This window comes from Vombatus ursinus, unplaced genomic scaffold (assembly GCF_900497805.2).
Source record: "Vombatus ursinus unplaced genomic scaffold, bare-nosed wombat genome assembly UNPS02014813.1, whole genome shotgun sequence".
NCBI lineage: Eukaryota > Metazoa > Chordata > Mammalia > Diprotodontia > Vombatidae > Vombatus > Vombatus ursinus.
Window position 1 is genome coordinate 19,475,980 of NW_020954591.1, and position 15,675 is coordinate 19,491,654.

Below are 15,675 nucleotides of genomic sequence, written 5' to 3' on the forward strand. Positions count from 1 at the left end.
TAGTACAAATATGTGTGCGTGTGTGTGTGTATATACACATATATGTAAAAAAAATTAAAATGCATGCATTCATGAGTTATTTGGTATTTTTTTTCTTTTCTTGTAACCAGCAATATCTCCCTCACTGAGATTTGCTTATTAGACTATTTTGCAAATTACCAGTCATAATTCATCTAAATCTAGCATATAACCCAGGTCAAAAGATGCAGCAAACTGATTATAATTTCTCCTTTTTCCATTCACCCCTCCATATCCATACACACACACTCATACCCACACACACTCACCCTCAAAAGCACATGCACATAGAATTCTTTTGGTTCCGAGTGGTCCAAGTACCATCTTGGAAAGCTGTCTCCTCAGACTTGCAGGAAAGAAAAAATATCTTAATGTGTTTGCTTCCCACCCCCTCCTCCATACCCTCAACACACACACACAACAGCTGTAAGAGCAAGGAGAACATTTTTTTTTCCAAATTCCAGTGGTTCATGTAGGCACAGTCATCTGAAGCAGCTCTAAAATGGACATCAAGTAAAAAATATCATTTTTTAAAAGTCTGTAATTATGTATTTACACAAATGACATAATTGTGTATGTATTTACATACAATTACAGATTATCAGGTAGATAACATGAAGTCAATGTTTAGTGTTCATGAGAAGGGGTGTCATAGAGTGACAAAGCCGTCCATTTCTCTACAAAACAAGCCCAGGCAGGGTGAGCACCCACATAACTCTGACCTGCTCATGTCCTTCCACACCACTTGGGAAGGTTCACATGAGAGATGAAAGGATAGGTGGGTCAATCCATTCCCATTCAGTCTTTGACTAAGGTGCAAGTTGGCACCAACACAATAATGGTTTGGTGGCATGAACATCTGTCTATGAAAAAGGGAACAGCTCATTCCACAAAGGCTAAGAGTTGCCATCAATTAGACCTTTGGTCACTAGTGACATGAGATGGGTACGAATCAACAAGCTAGAGATGAAACACTCCATAGCCCAGCAATACAATGCCCATGCCAAAACCCTGAGCCAGCAAAACCTCCCCTCCCAATAACGCCTATTTACATAAATCGCATAAGTCAGCGCTTATTTATTTACACACCATTATGAAGATTTGAATAATCCGTTACAATTTATTGTATCACTTGCCAAAAGCACATAACATTTTACTTTTCTTCCTCTTTAAAAAGAGACCAGAACAAAATGAACTCCTGAAGTACACATCAAAGTAGCATTCTTGCATTAACTAACTCATGCACATCTTAGCCTTTTCCATGAATCTCTTTGTGGTTAGTTTTTGTTTTCTTTGAGGTTGGCTACCTGACTTCTGATGCTACTTTAATGAGGCTTTTAGCAATTGACGAAAATGAACTTCTTCAGTGGTGAATGTCATATCTTCTACATCTCAGAAATTTGGTTCTTTCATGAGCAGATACTTAATACTTTTCCATCAAAAGAATCAAATATTTCATGGAAAACTAAAGCCTGAATATGTGCATAATTCAATAGCAGTGAAGGGTTTAAAAATAAATAAGAATCTTACTTGTTGGACTTAAATGCAAGTTACTATTTAGACATAGAACTAATCCTAAGACAAGGGAATAGGCAATTCTAACCTCCACCTTAAATCAACTCATTATTATCACTTCTGCCCACTCCCTCCCAAAAAAAAATTCCTATTTAATAACATATTACTAGATTTAATTTTTCATAATGCAATTCATGAGGAGGGCATTGCTACCTACTCCAACTTAAGGACCTCAGAATACAAGCTCAGGACACTGAGACATGTACTGATATTTCATACCTGCTTTAAATTTGCCAGTGCCATACCTTTGTCCTACATAACGTGCATCAGAGCAAAACAAAGTAGGAATATTAAATTAAAAGTAGTTCAGGAATATGAATCTCCAAACATTTTTTAACTGTCACTCTCAATTTCCCATCATAACTGGCTAGAAAGAGCTAGCTGTGGTATGGGAATTTGTTATAAATTCCTTTTTTCTTAAATATTGCTTTAAGAATTTGGCTCTATTTTCCTTAGTATATAGTAAGAAATATTCTCCCTTGCACAAGGGCAAGTTCCAAAACTATTGCTACTAAAGAAATATGTATTCCTATGCTTGACAGCATAAAACATTATAAAAAGTCTTGTAAAAGATATTATATATTGTAACCTCCCCCTTAAAAAAAAAAAAAAAAACTTGAGCGCTTGTGAAGACCATTTTGAAAAACAAACCACAGCCAACAAGTATAATGCTTTCCCCCTCGTTGTCATTATGGATAAAGATTTATTAGTTTCATTTTGCAAGTTTTACTTTAAGAAGGGTGCTAGTATCATGTATGATGACAGTTCACACTGAAAGCAGTTTTCCAGAGATGTTACAATGACCCCTAAGGAACTTTTATCGTTTCATAGTAAGATAGCCAAGTGAACAAATAAAAAGTGTTTACAAGAGTGATCCTATTAACCTGATTCTTGCCTCTTGAAAATAATTCTGTGCTATGTAAGCTTTTTTCTTTCTTTTTTTCCTTTTTTTTTTTGAGAACCTTAAATTAGTACAATGGTGATGTCAGTCCTGCTGTTCTGGAAATCTGCTAAAAAATAAAAAGCATATTTATTGTTTAGCTTTGGTATAATTTGCAATAGGTTTAAACAAGTAGAATATATACCAACCCTTATATTTTTCCACAACTGTGAAGTTACAATGATGGAATAAGCCACTTAATCAGAGAGGAAATATTACAGACACAGAATAAGAGTTTGAGACCCAGTTTGATCTTTAATCCTCTGGGGGTAAGCTATGAAACAAGCAGTCTGAAGAGTGAATACTCAGGGTCATGAGTGGTGTGCATACTTGTACAATAATACGGGCACAAAGAGATTGTCACCTTTCAGTACATTAGGGTCACTAGAATTTGTTGTATCCATGCACCTTTATAGTTACTGCATGAATTTACCACAGGTTCGTAGCGGACTTGGCCATTTAATGCTTACATAGCCTAAAGCTTCCAAAATGCCTATCTGGCCTGTACATATTTCATTAAAAATAAACTCTATATAATAAATAAATATATAAAATAAATAAAATGTTGCCTTTGGAATTTCTATAAATAAATTTAACTTTTTTTTTTTTTTTTTTACTAAGAGGTCTTTGCTTTAAGCTCACTGGGATGATACCAGCAAGCAATTAAACTGAAAAGTCTTTTTTTTTTTAAGTAAGACTGCACCCTCCATGCCTTTGTCAATGCAGCGTACCCTTGAGCAGGCCACCAGCCAGAAATCCTGATGAGTCGAAGTATGGCAGCTATGCTGATATATGATGAAATACAACTGATCAAAAATTTAAAAGCGTGTCTATTTCCCAGCATGCATCAGGCCTTTTTCCTCTTTGCTTTCACTTCTAGCTTCCATCTCCCCCTCTCACACCCATTCACTCATACACTCATTCTCTCTCTCTCTCTCTCTCTTTCTCTCTCACTCACTCTCACACTCTCTCTTTCATAATAAATCAAGCGAGTGGGCATAGGCTCTCCTCCAGGAGGACAAACCTTTAAGTGCAGAACAAAATCAGCATGTTCCATCCAAGCCTCCATCATACATTATGCATGCGACAAAGTTTGGCAACAGTGGAGCTGATATGATGACACAGCTAATCAATAAGAACCCACCGCGTGAAACCTTTATAGTGGTTACTTTTTAAGGGCTCAAGTGAAGGAATTGTCTTTGTCAACTTTGGCTTAAAATATCCTTATATAGTTCAGGTACTTTCTCAGGGTCCACTGGTCTAGGTAAAAAATGTGTAAATTTTTGATGCCGTTTAGTCCTAGTCCCTTCTCTTGGAGTCCCATCTTTATTTAATGCAACGTAATATCGTCTTCCAGTGTCCACGTGTTTGTATAGATTCGATGAGTATGTATTATACCAATTTTCTTCAAACTGCTCTCTGAATACACACTCTTGGGTTAATTTTTCCTGTGAAGACAAAACAGAAATAAAATAGCTTATTAAAAATAATCAACTTCCAGAGACATTTAAAACAATCCTACAGCATGGTATGATCTTGATAAACAGATGCTTTTTTAAGAAAAAATTATTTTTTGCAAATTTCTCAACCATAAAAATTCAGTCCCATTCTTATTTCCCATTTTAATGGCTTACTTACAAAAAAAAAGTTTAAAAGCCTTAGAATTTTCTTTTGTTTTCTGTTTAAACTGTGGACAGTCTTCCAAGAACAGTAATTTTTCAACTTCCAAATCAATTTAACCCATATGCCAATCACTTTAGTGAGTCATGAAGTACAGAGGATAATGAGAGACAATGGAGAGTCATTAACAAAGTTTTCTCCTTTTAACTACAGACAATTAAAAGGGTGGCTATACAGGCTTAGAAAGCGAAAATTACCTAGCTAATATCAAAAGTTCAGTAAATGCTTTATTTTTTAAATGTTTTCTGTGATGTGCTTGTTTTATATCAAGAAGCCTGATGGGTAGCACTCTTCATGCGGAGAAGCAACACTAACATTTTCAATCCTCCTACTCAGGTAATTCCATTCATTCTCCTAAGGGAGGGGAAAAAATTTCACCTCCTTCTTCCTTAAGGCTGACCAGCATGAAAAATGCAACTGACAAAAGTATACCTTCCCAATACATATGGGAGGAGTGGCCAAGAGAGGAAGAGAGTGTAGCTACAGACTCTCTAAAGTGCATATATCTGCAGTGTTCCATAGGGCCACACATTTACTGCAGAATAACCAAATGGTCCACCCCTCTCCTGAAGTTCATGCAGCCAACAATTCTGCATGAACTGCAACAATAACAGGCCTAAGTAGGATATTATAGGATCATAGATTTGGTGCTAGAAGGGTCTTTAGAATCACTAAGTTCTTCTCCCTCATTTTACAGATGAAGAAACTGAGGCACAAAGAGGTGAAGTAACTTATTAGGGTCATATAAGCAGTACATGACAGGTTATTAACTTAGGTTTTCCTGACTCCATCTAGAACTCTATCCACTAGGCCACCTACCTGCCTTTATATGAGGATGCCCAAAGCATCACTGCATACATTTTTTTGCTGACCCCTAGGAAAACAGAGCCTTGGGATCAGGGGTATTGTTTCTTTCACTATTATTAATACGTAGACATATTGTACGAGTAGAACTATGTTGGATGCTTTGAGGAAAATGTACCAAATGCACTAAAAGCAACCTGTACTACCTATTTGTAGCTTCACAAATAAAGAAATAATAAAATAAACAATATATGTAGGTATAACCAAACAGGCAACAAAAAATGATTAGATGCTGATTTCTTCCATTTCCACAATTCTGTCCCAGGACTTAGTAGATAAATTATATTCAGTACTAAATTCTGGTCATCCATTACATGCACTCAGTGAAAGACTGTCAGCAATGGAGCAGGCTACCCAGCTTAAATGAAGTAGCTGAACTTTCTGAGGGAGGGGAGAAGGAGGGAAGTTTTCTAGTGCCAAGAGAATAAAACCACCAATATGACCTCAGCGAACACTTCCCCTTAAACCCAGAGTCCTATACCCAAGAGCCCTAGAATAAGAGTATCCCCCCAGACCATCAGCTCTACTTCTAGCCTAGCCCCCTTAAGCTATCATTTAGAGAAGCAACCCTAGTGGAGAAAGAGCCCCCGACATCCCCACCATCAATAACACCAACCATCAACCAACTGCCACCAATGGGTAGGTAATTCCATAAACCCTAGGAATAGTTCCCCCACAGACACCGAACCACTGATCCTGCTTCCAGCCCATTTCCCAAAGCTATTATCAAGGGGAACAACCCTTGTGGAGATTTGACCTAGCAACATCCTCTGCAGATGCTACAGCCTCCACCTGCTCAGTAGCTACAGCGACTGAAGACTGGGAAGAGAACATTCTCACTAAGAAGTCTTTGGCACATCAAATGGTTCAACCTCAGAAATAGATAAAGTCTTATCAGTAGAAATGACACTAAAAGAAAGACATTACCATCTGCTTTGTCACTGTACTCTATGGGTCACTGTGTCTTCCCATCCTACTTGCAGTTGAAACTTCCTGTATGTTGTCTTCCCCATTAGAATGTGAGTTCCTTGAGAGCAGGGACGATCTTGCTTCTCTATTGGTAACCCCAATGCTTATTAGCACAGTACTTTGCATATAGTAAGTGCTTAACAAATTTTTTTTCCTCCAGCTCCAAACTCAATGATCTTTCTATTATGACATGCTCAAAGACATGGTTTAAATTCCAGGAACCCAAGAAAAATAATTGCAAAAGGATTACCCCCTCCATGCTTCTGGATACACCCACAGAAACACTCTCTGAGTGCAACTTTGTGGAATTACTACTTTCATCAATTCTCAAGGCCTGTAACAGCTTCTTAGCATACATATGTTGATGATTAAGCTACTTCTCTTTTTACCAGTGCCTCCACCCAAAGATCTAGCTGTCATTACCTATGTTGATTTCTTCATGAGTTTTTCAAAGTAAAGTATGAAAGTTTTAGCCATTTTAGCTCTGCAGTTTCTAGTTTGTGTATTTATTTCAAACAACAAAGCAGAACTAGTATCTTCAAGTGTTGGCTCAGCCAGTCCTTGTCCATTCGTGGTGTGGCTTGTTTCAATTAAATCTCTATCTTTAGTTGAGCTGAAAGATTCCTAGTGGTAGAGTTCAGTCCTGTTATATGTCTATACAAGTATACTTTATCTGCTTCAGTTCTTTGAATAAGCAAAAGAAACCCAATGCACCATGAGGAGCTAGTATTCTCAATAGCTACCCTTCCAAATAATCAAGAAGAACTCAATAGGTTAGTATTGTTTTCTCTCACTGAACAGAAGAAATTTTGCCAAAGGTATGGGAAAACCATGAAGAAAGGAGCAACAAAGCATCAGGTAAGAAGAAAAGGCTAGATAATCCTGAGGTTGGATTGTGACTATACAAGCAAAATGAAACCAAAATCTGGAACCAAGGAATTCCCCACAACAGATCAGTAAAGATAGTCAACTAGATAACAATGACAAATTAATTTTACTCAATTGCAGAATTAAGATATGAATTATTTGAATAATTATCTAAATTTTCCCTTTCGTCTTCTCATGTAGACTAGGCCCAATATATTATGGCAGTGAACATGGAAAAACACACCAAGCACATACACATTATACAAACGCCAATCCAATTATATAAATGTCTACTTCAAGAATATTGGTTAAAATTTTACTTTCCCATTTGATGTATTTGGAAATTTTTAGTTTAATCTTCCCCTCAACCCTCAGCAAAGTACAAGTAGAGTACACAGGTCATACACTGAGGGTCCCATTCCAGTTAATCCCACTATGGAAACTATACAGTTGGGTGTACACTAGGGAATAGTTTCCACGTCATCTGCCTCTGCACAAGGGGCAGATAATTTCCTCACCAACACACCCAGATGAACCCAGACAGGGCATCCCTCTGTGGATATACAACAGCCCACTCTCCTCCTGGGGTGGCAAAAAAGTAGGCTGAATGTGTTTTGTCTTTCATTTGTATTAAAACTGACAGAACGAAAATAGTGTGTTAAACATATTAGTAGCTATCTTTAGGCTATACTTCCATCTGTGTAATGAATATTTTCCTCACATTAAAGATTATTCCTGGCTAAAAATCACTAGTTTGGGTTTACTGTAATTAAATAAATTTTTAAAACTTAAACTAAAAGCTATATTGTATTCTTTAATTACAAAAACAGACACTGAGTGGTATTATACACTGAGTCTGCAGTTCCACAGGGGACATGAAACTAGTCCAAATGAAGTTTTCCTTTTCTCTGTGGGAAATCAAATCACCTGACAAGCACTGCAGAATCTATCCTGTTAAAAATAGAACTATTCCTAAAATGCCATATTTTCTTATTTCTTGGATCCACTCACTATTCAATATTTTCTCTATATTTCAAATGTTTCCCAAACAGTAGTCTTTTGATTATAAGAGGGAGAATATATATATATATATAATACATACATATATACATACATACATATATACATACATACATACATACATATATATATCATGTCATAGATTCCTATCTTAGATTCCTAAAGCTAAAAGGTATCCCATAGGTCATCTAGGCCAGGGGTTCTTAACCTTCTTTTTGTCATGGACAACTATGGCAGTCTGGTGAAACCAATGGGCCCCTTCTCAGAATCATGGTTTGTTGGGGGTGGGGGAGAGGTGTTAATTTATGATTGAAGGAAATGCTAAATTTGAGTTAGAGGTTGGTGACAATAAAGATGTAATTTTTTCCCCCATCCAAGTTTGTGGGCCCCCTGGAATCTATCCATAGACTTGGACCCCAGATTAAGACGACTGGATCTATCATGGTGTATGTATGTGTGTATACACACAAAAGTATTTGTATGTATGTATATATTTACAAATATAATATATATGTACATATACATATATAAATACACATTCTGAGGTGATTTTCCTAAATTGAAAATAAACTCACTTAATTCAAATATAAACATACATTTGTTTCTATTTATATCTATAACTATAATATGATTGCCAAAACAAAATCTCTCCGGGAAGGGGATTGGAGACAACCACATTGTTATGACTTGGATCCCTGGGTTTTGTGTTTGTTTGCTGCTGTTGTTACTTTTCAGAAAGTATTGTGACTGTTCTTAATCTTCTCTCCCAGAGAAAAGATCTACTAGCTTATACTGAAAGGTTAAAAAAATTAGACAGGAGGAAGTAACTTGGACCTTCCTTAAATAGAATGAACTACATGTTATAGCAGAATATACTATAGCCATCTGGAGGGAAAGTTCCAAAAATCCTGTTTCCCCTACTAGATCCCCTCCCCCTCAAAATACAAAAAATGCAAATCTTTTTGGAAGGAAGAAAGGAGTCAACAACAAAAGACAAGGAATAGAAATGGTGCTAGAAAAAATGCCATAACTTGAGCTCTAGTAGTCCTTATTTTGGTAAAGATTCTCATTTTTCTTATTTTCTGTCAGAAGGTGAAGTCTTCCTAAACATGAAGGGGGGAAGATTGAATAAGTGAAAAAATTGAAGTGGCATTTTCACTGCTCAGTAAACACTGTTCTATTTCCCCTAGTAGGCTATTACAGCACAGTTTACACACACATAAAATAGCTTTCTAGGGAACTGAGAAAATAAAATGGATTATTCAATGTGAGCATTTGTCATAATCATGAGAAGTTCAATTCTCCCATAAGAATTTAAAGACTATGTCAGCTGCACTGAGATCCCAGATACCATAGGATGATATATCCAAAGTTTGAAAGGGCCTACCTCAGAGGGAGAGAGAGAGGAAGAAAAGAAAAGAGAAGGAAGGAAGGAAGGAGAGAAAAAAGGAAGGGAGGCAAGAAAGGAAAGGAGGAGGGAAGAGAGGGAGACAAGGAAAGAAGGAAAAGGAAGGAAGGAAGGAAGGATTTATTAGGTGACTACTACATGCCAGCACTGTGCTAAATGCTTTACAAATATCTCATTTGATCCTTACAACAACCATGGGAGGTAAGTGCTATGATGATCCCTATTTTACAGTTGAGGAAACTCGGGCAGAGAGGGAAAGTGACTTGCCCATGATCTCACAGCTAGTAAGTGTTCAAAGCTAGATTTGAGCTCAATTCTTGCAGACTCGAGGCCCAACCTTCTATCTACTTGGCCACTTAGCCATCTAGTCCAACCACTTCATGTTAATAGATGAGAAAACTGAAAAAGGAAAAAGTGACTTTCCCAAAGTCACACAAGGAGTAAGTAGGAGACAGCCAAGATTCAAACCTAGGTTTTCTGAGTTCAGATGTTTCACTTAGTGAATGAAGTTGCCCAGAGACCAAAACATGACCAAAATCACCAACACATTGAAGTTCTCTGGCATTTACAACCCCTACTCCTCTTCTTTTTTCCTTCCCATTCCCCCACAATCCCCATCCCCTGCTAAATTTGCACAGCCCTCAAAATATGGGAGGAAAAGAGGATTTACCCATTGCAGCTCTTTTTCTATAGCAAAATAGATATATGTTTTTAGTCATTCTTTCTCTTGTTTAGAAGCATTGATGTCACTAACTAGAAGATTTCACTGTATGCATAGGTACTAGTGTTACAGCTGATGGGAAGACTTCTAGAAATCAGCCTCATTCACTACTTTATCTCAACATTTTTGTGCATTTCAATTAATTGTTCTTTATTTTTTATTTACACTCCAGAATTCTTGCAAATCATATTTTTTTAAACAAGCTCTATCAGTGGAACTTTAAGAGAAATCTTGATCTATGCTCTGACATATGAGCAGTGGCGGGGGAGGGAGGGATACAAAAAGTGTCTGCTTGCCCATAACTATATACTTTAGAATTATGCAACTCAGATGTTTTCTTACTCACCACATGTTTCCAATGCAGACAGTTTATAGAGTATTCCACTATAAAGTGATCAATTCTTGTTTTACTGTATTTCCACATTTTAACTGCTTTTTTAGATTATTTAACTGTAGCTGTTTATAGCATACCTATCTTTGAACTGTTGGATTATATCACCGGGCCTGGGTGGAGAATGTGGACTTGATTCAAAAGTCTACTGAAGCCCAAACTTTGGAACGCAATCTGGTGAATGTTAGCTACTATGGAAACCCCTTTTTATTCCATGTTATCCAGTCCTAAGCAGTGGGGAAAACTGAAATTAAAACAGCAAAACTTGTACGAGGCCCATTAAAACTCAAGTATGAGTTAATGATGGGAAAAATCACAGAACATTCCAATGAATATTGAGGAATGTTATCTTATAGCACATACCATTGGGGAGATTAATTTGAAAAGTAAGGAAATTAGAAAGTGTGGGATCGATGTGGACATTACTATGCCTAATTTGTATCTATAACTATAAAAAAAAGGAAAATGGGGCTAGTTAGAAATATTTTCTCTCAGAGAACAGTAGTTCTCTGAAAAAGCCATAAATTGTAGCCTACACCAATATTTACAAATGGGATTTCTACATTAACATATATATATGTTATGGATCTGACAATATGTTTAGCTGACCAACTGTACAATTGACTACATTTCTTTGTGTCAACAAGAAAATGTGTGATCAAAACAAAAAGAAGCCTAGTTAGAAAGGAAGAATGAATAATAACCAACTAATGTTCTATCTGTACCCAGGCAGTATAAAGAGAACTTGAGAGAAAAACCTCAACACATTGGTTGGATTCCCTGTGGCAAACATGAACAAGAGTCACAAAGGAAAGGCAGGCAAGGATGGGCTGCAATCTCCACCCCTGGAGGAAACACCCACACAGATAAGAACCCAGATCTTTTAGAGTATTCCAGTGATAGCCAGCTTACATAAATCATTTTTAAATACTAAGAGTGACTACTCATAAACAGACTTAATTGTGGAGTTGCTGCACATTTTTTAAGTTAATGACTTTGATGTAATCACTCATTTTCATATCTACTATTCATTAGAGCTATGGTATTTAAAACTCCCTTCACCACAGCACCTCTTACAGATAGGTTCTTATTCCTTCTTATATTCTCATATTCTCTCTCTCTCTCACTCTGTCTCATTAATAATATAGCAGTGAAGTCTTAATGGGAGTTGTTGTAAGGATGGGGGTGATTAAATATAATGACTAAAGGACCTTTAATAAGAAGCCTAGGTTTTTCACTTGACTCTCCAGGGAGACGTCCCCAATGAGAGAGGCAGATGAGAAGAGAAGGAAACAAAATACAGGAAATCGCAGAAGAGTGCCGTTTCTCAGTCCACTTCAAAATCTACTTGAGATCAAACACCCCTCCAAAAAGTTGTATTTTCCTCAAAAGACTAAAAACCACAGAATGGTCAGTTTGTCAGCTTTTCTATTAAATGCTGAACACTTGAACTAGAACAACAACCAAAACACTTAGGTCAGGTCAACGTGGCCAACCTAAAGCATAGGGTTATGTAATGATTCGCTTCAGGGGAGAAAAAAAAACCCAGACAATGAGGCCTCCAACACATACACATACATACATACATACACACACACACACACACACACATTAAACAATGGGCCTGATAACATCAAGAGCAATCTGCTAAACATGTAATGGTACCAACTGACTTTGTGTAGTATGTGGTCCTTTAAAGAATGTAAAATGAACATTTGTAATTTCACTATAATTTCTGAAATATAGTCCCACAAAAAATGTTTTGCCCCCAGCACACAGTAAAATTCACACTTAAAGTCTTAACATTCATGCTAAGGAGCATTTAGTATTTGTGCAGTCTATGGGCATTTAATTTTTCCATACAACCCTTGCAAGAAAAGCTTTTCAAATTCACCCATATAACTTTGCATGCTGATTAAAAGCACATGTTATATATTACACTAAACAATAAATTTCTATTTCTTTGGGAATTATCACTAACAAAATGTGACTTGAATGTCTCCACATAAGATAAAAGCCATCATCACGAGTTGCCATTTCTCCAGGTCACAGAAATAGCCATTAGATAGTTACCAAAAAAGCTACACAAGCTCACTTTGTTTTTCCAAATGGTCTGCGTGAAGCACGAAGGTATTCCCATCTACTAAAAGAGCCATTGTCTATTGATATCAAGAGAGTCTTAACTTTGATAAACTGCCTTCCATCAGATTTAGTACTGCATAGTTCCCAGTAGCATAGTGCCAATGGTCCCTTGAATTTCATTTTAGTTTTTGCCCAAGGGTCAGATGCTTTGGCTGCTCCAGGTGTATTTGAGATTTGCTTCAACATTGGGTTACAATGGCAGCACTCCCCATGTAGGAGCTCTCAAATGTAAGCTGGCTAATTCCTATCATTTATTAACGGCACTAGCAAGAAACTGTCCCCAAATAGACTTTCATAAAGTAAGGTTCTCCTGCACTGAAATCTTAACATAAAATCCCTTTTAAATTCTGCCTCTTTAGAACAAGATTCAAGAGAGCCTCCAACTTCACTCATCTGTCACCTGGCACCAGAAAATATTGTCGGGGAAGAAGACAAAGACGGAGAGGGAAAAGACATGGAGGGGCTGACTGAATAAGGGAATATATGGAATGATGAAAATGGGCAAGGTTGAGAGGTGAAATTCAGAGAGTCAGGGCATAAAGGAAGAATACATCAAAGGAAATTTGGGTTCCAATTTCCAACCACCAAGTTTGTAATATGATTTGGAAGAATTAGATATGAGTGAGAAAAAGACTGTGACACAACCACTTTCTGTGAAGTATAAACTGCTTCAAGAAGTTTTGTCTTCAAAGGTAACAATGCCATGCTTTTCATAAAGACTAAAATTTATTTCAATTGGGGCTCCACTTTTCAAATGCAGTGACATTTAATGTGAGTGGCATTCAGCTTCTAAAAGTTTCAAGTGGGCTCTTCAGGTGGTCATTTAATGAGATCTCCACATATCAGCCAATAATAGCAACCATTTACACATTCTGACCCCCATTTTTGTTTGACTCTGTGGTGCTAGAAAGCACAGCATTTTAAGAAATGGTTAGAAATATGCAGCAAATATTTAAATACCAAATCATATAAGCCTGAGCTACTTTCATTCTACTCTATAAAGAATGAATTCAAAGGATACACACACCACCAGCCAGCTACTTCATTTCAGAAGTCATTTGGTAATCTGAAAGGTCAATAAAGTCAGAGTCTAAAGTCAGACTGAAGAGACTAGCTAAAAACATCTTCAAAGGTAACTTTCTATTTCTAAATCTCCCAAGGTCCTTGCACACACAGTTGTAATTATTATCTGTTGAATTTGCATTTTGGATACAGTGGAAAGAGCGTTGGATTTGTGTTCAAAGGATCTGGGATTGAATCCTGCAGGGCTCTACCACTTACTGGCTGTATGACCTTTACAAGTCATTGAATCTCCCTGAGGTTCAGTTTTCTCATCTATAAAATGGCAAGGATGAGGAGTGAACTAGATAATGTCTAAGATCTCTCATTGCTTTGAGTTCACAAATCCTATAAATTGGCAAATGTTGGGGGGAGGGGAAGATATCACATCCAAAATGCTCTTTAAAAGGTGTGCTAACAGGAGAGGGTGAAAAAGAGCCTGCAACAAACATGGGGAATAGCCATGAAAAACAAGGTAAAAATATGCTGCATCTGTTGACTCCTACAAAGAAACAATAAATGCAGCAGAAACATCAGCTTCATTTATGTTCTAAGCAGCAGGAACTAGAATGAAAATGCTTTGATAAAGTACAAAATAGAGAAAGGAAAGAGGGTGACAGCTTTATTTTCTAAGCGCTCCCAAAATGATAGCTCAATGGTCTGCAAGGTAAATGAGAGTGATAGAGAGAGACAGACAGAGACACTGGGAGACAGGGAATTCTATCTGCTATATGATCTTGAGTAAGTCACTTACCTTGTCCTGGCTTTAAAGGGTCTGCCCCTCATCTGTAAAACCAAAGCTTGGGATTACTGGGGTGTGGTAGAAAGAATACTGAATTTGGAGTGAGGAGGTCTGGATTTAAATCGAAGCTCTGTCACTGTGTGACTGTGAGACATTCAACCTCTAGGCTTCTGTTTTCTCACTTCTAAGAGGACTTTTCACTGGCTACCCTCTGTGCCTGAAATACTCTCCCTTCTCAACTTCCACCTTGGCTTTCCTGGCTTCCTTTAACACCTGGGTCAAATCCCACCTTCTGCAAGAGATTTTTCCCAGTCATTCCTTTTTCTCCCCTTGCCCTCTTCTAGCACCTTACTTTTGGGATTACCTCCCATTTATACTGTATATATCGTGTATTTATACAGTTGTTTCTATGTTGCCTCACCCATTAAACAGTGAGATTACTAAGGGCAGGGATTAGGTTTTTCCCCTGCTTTCTTTGTGTCCCTAACCCTTAGCACAATGCCTGGCATATAGTAGGCTCTTAATAAAGGCTTGTTAACTGCATGTTCTTCCCAGGTCTGAACTCTATGATCATATAAGAGGTGATCTGTAAGCAAGATTGCTTCCTATTCCAAAATCCTACAATTCTACATAGTAGGTATTTCCTTTTCAGGGTTCCACTACATAGCGTTAACTAAAGTGAAAGTTCAATGAGCACTGCTGGCTGATAAAGTGACAAGGTGACTAGGAGACCTGACATACTGAACTATTTTAAGAAAATTCAATTTGGAAGATAACCAAAACAACCTAAAGATGCTAAAAATTGGTTAAAAGTGGACATAGAAAAAAGCCATATACATATATATATATAAAATATATAATATATATGTATATAAAATATATAATATATAAAATATATAATATATATGTATATAAAATATATAATATATGTATATGTATATATATAATATATGTGTATATATGGATGTGTATATGTGTGTGTGTATATAATATATATGGGTGTGTGTAAGTGTGTATATATATGTGTATATATATATATATAAATACAGATATATATGGATGTGTGTATATGTATACAACAAATGTAAAAGGAAGAAAATACAGCCCTAAGAAGAAATAACTTAGCAGTTCCTAAACCACCTTGTCTAGCATCTCCCTAGATCCTTCTGATTTTCCATGATCATTAACACCCAGATCAAGTACCATTCCTCATCACTGGCCTCAGCTGAAGCAGCCAGAGTTTTCCTTTGGCTTCTCCTACCTAAACTCAATTAAATTC

General features: G+C 36.9%; 1 protein-coding gene across 2 annotated transcripts in view; it reads right to left on the reverse strand.

The window, feature by feature from the left end:
• Positions 1 to 3,201: 3,201 nt before the first annotated feature.
• Positions 3,202 to 15,675, reverse strand: part of FGF9 (fibroblast growth factor 9) — a 39,318-nt gene continuing 26,844 nt past the window's right edge. For both annotated transcript variants that reach the window (XM_027835214.1, XM_027835213.1), the window contains exon 4: positions 3,202 to 3,981. In XM_027835214.1, the coding sequence (XP_027691015.1) occupies positions 3,736 to 3,981 (246 nt within the window). In that variant the 3' untranslated portion in view covers positions 3,202 to 3,735. The remainder of the gene's footprint in view (positions 3,982 to 15,675) is intronic.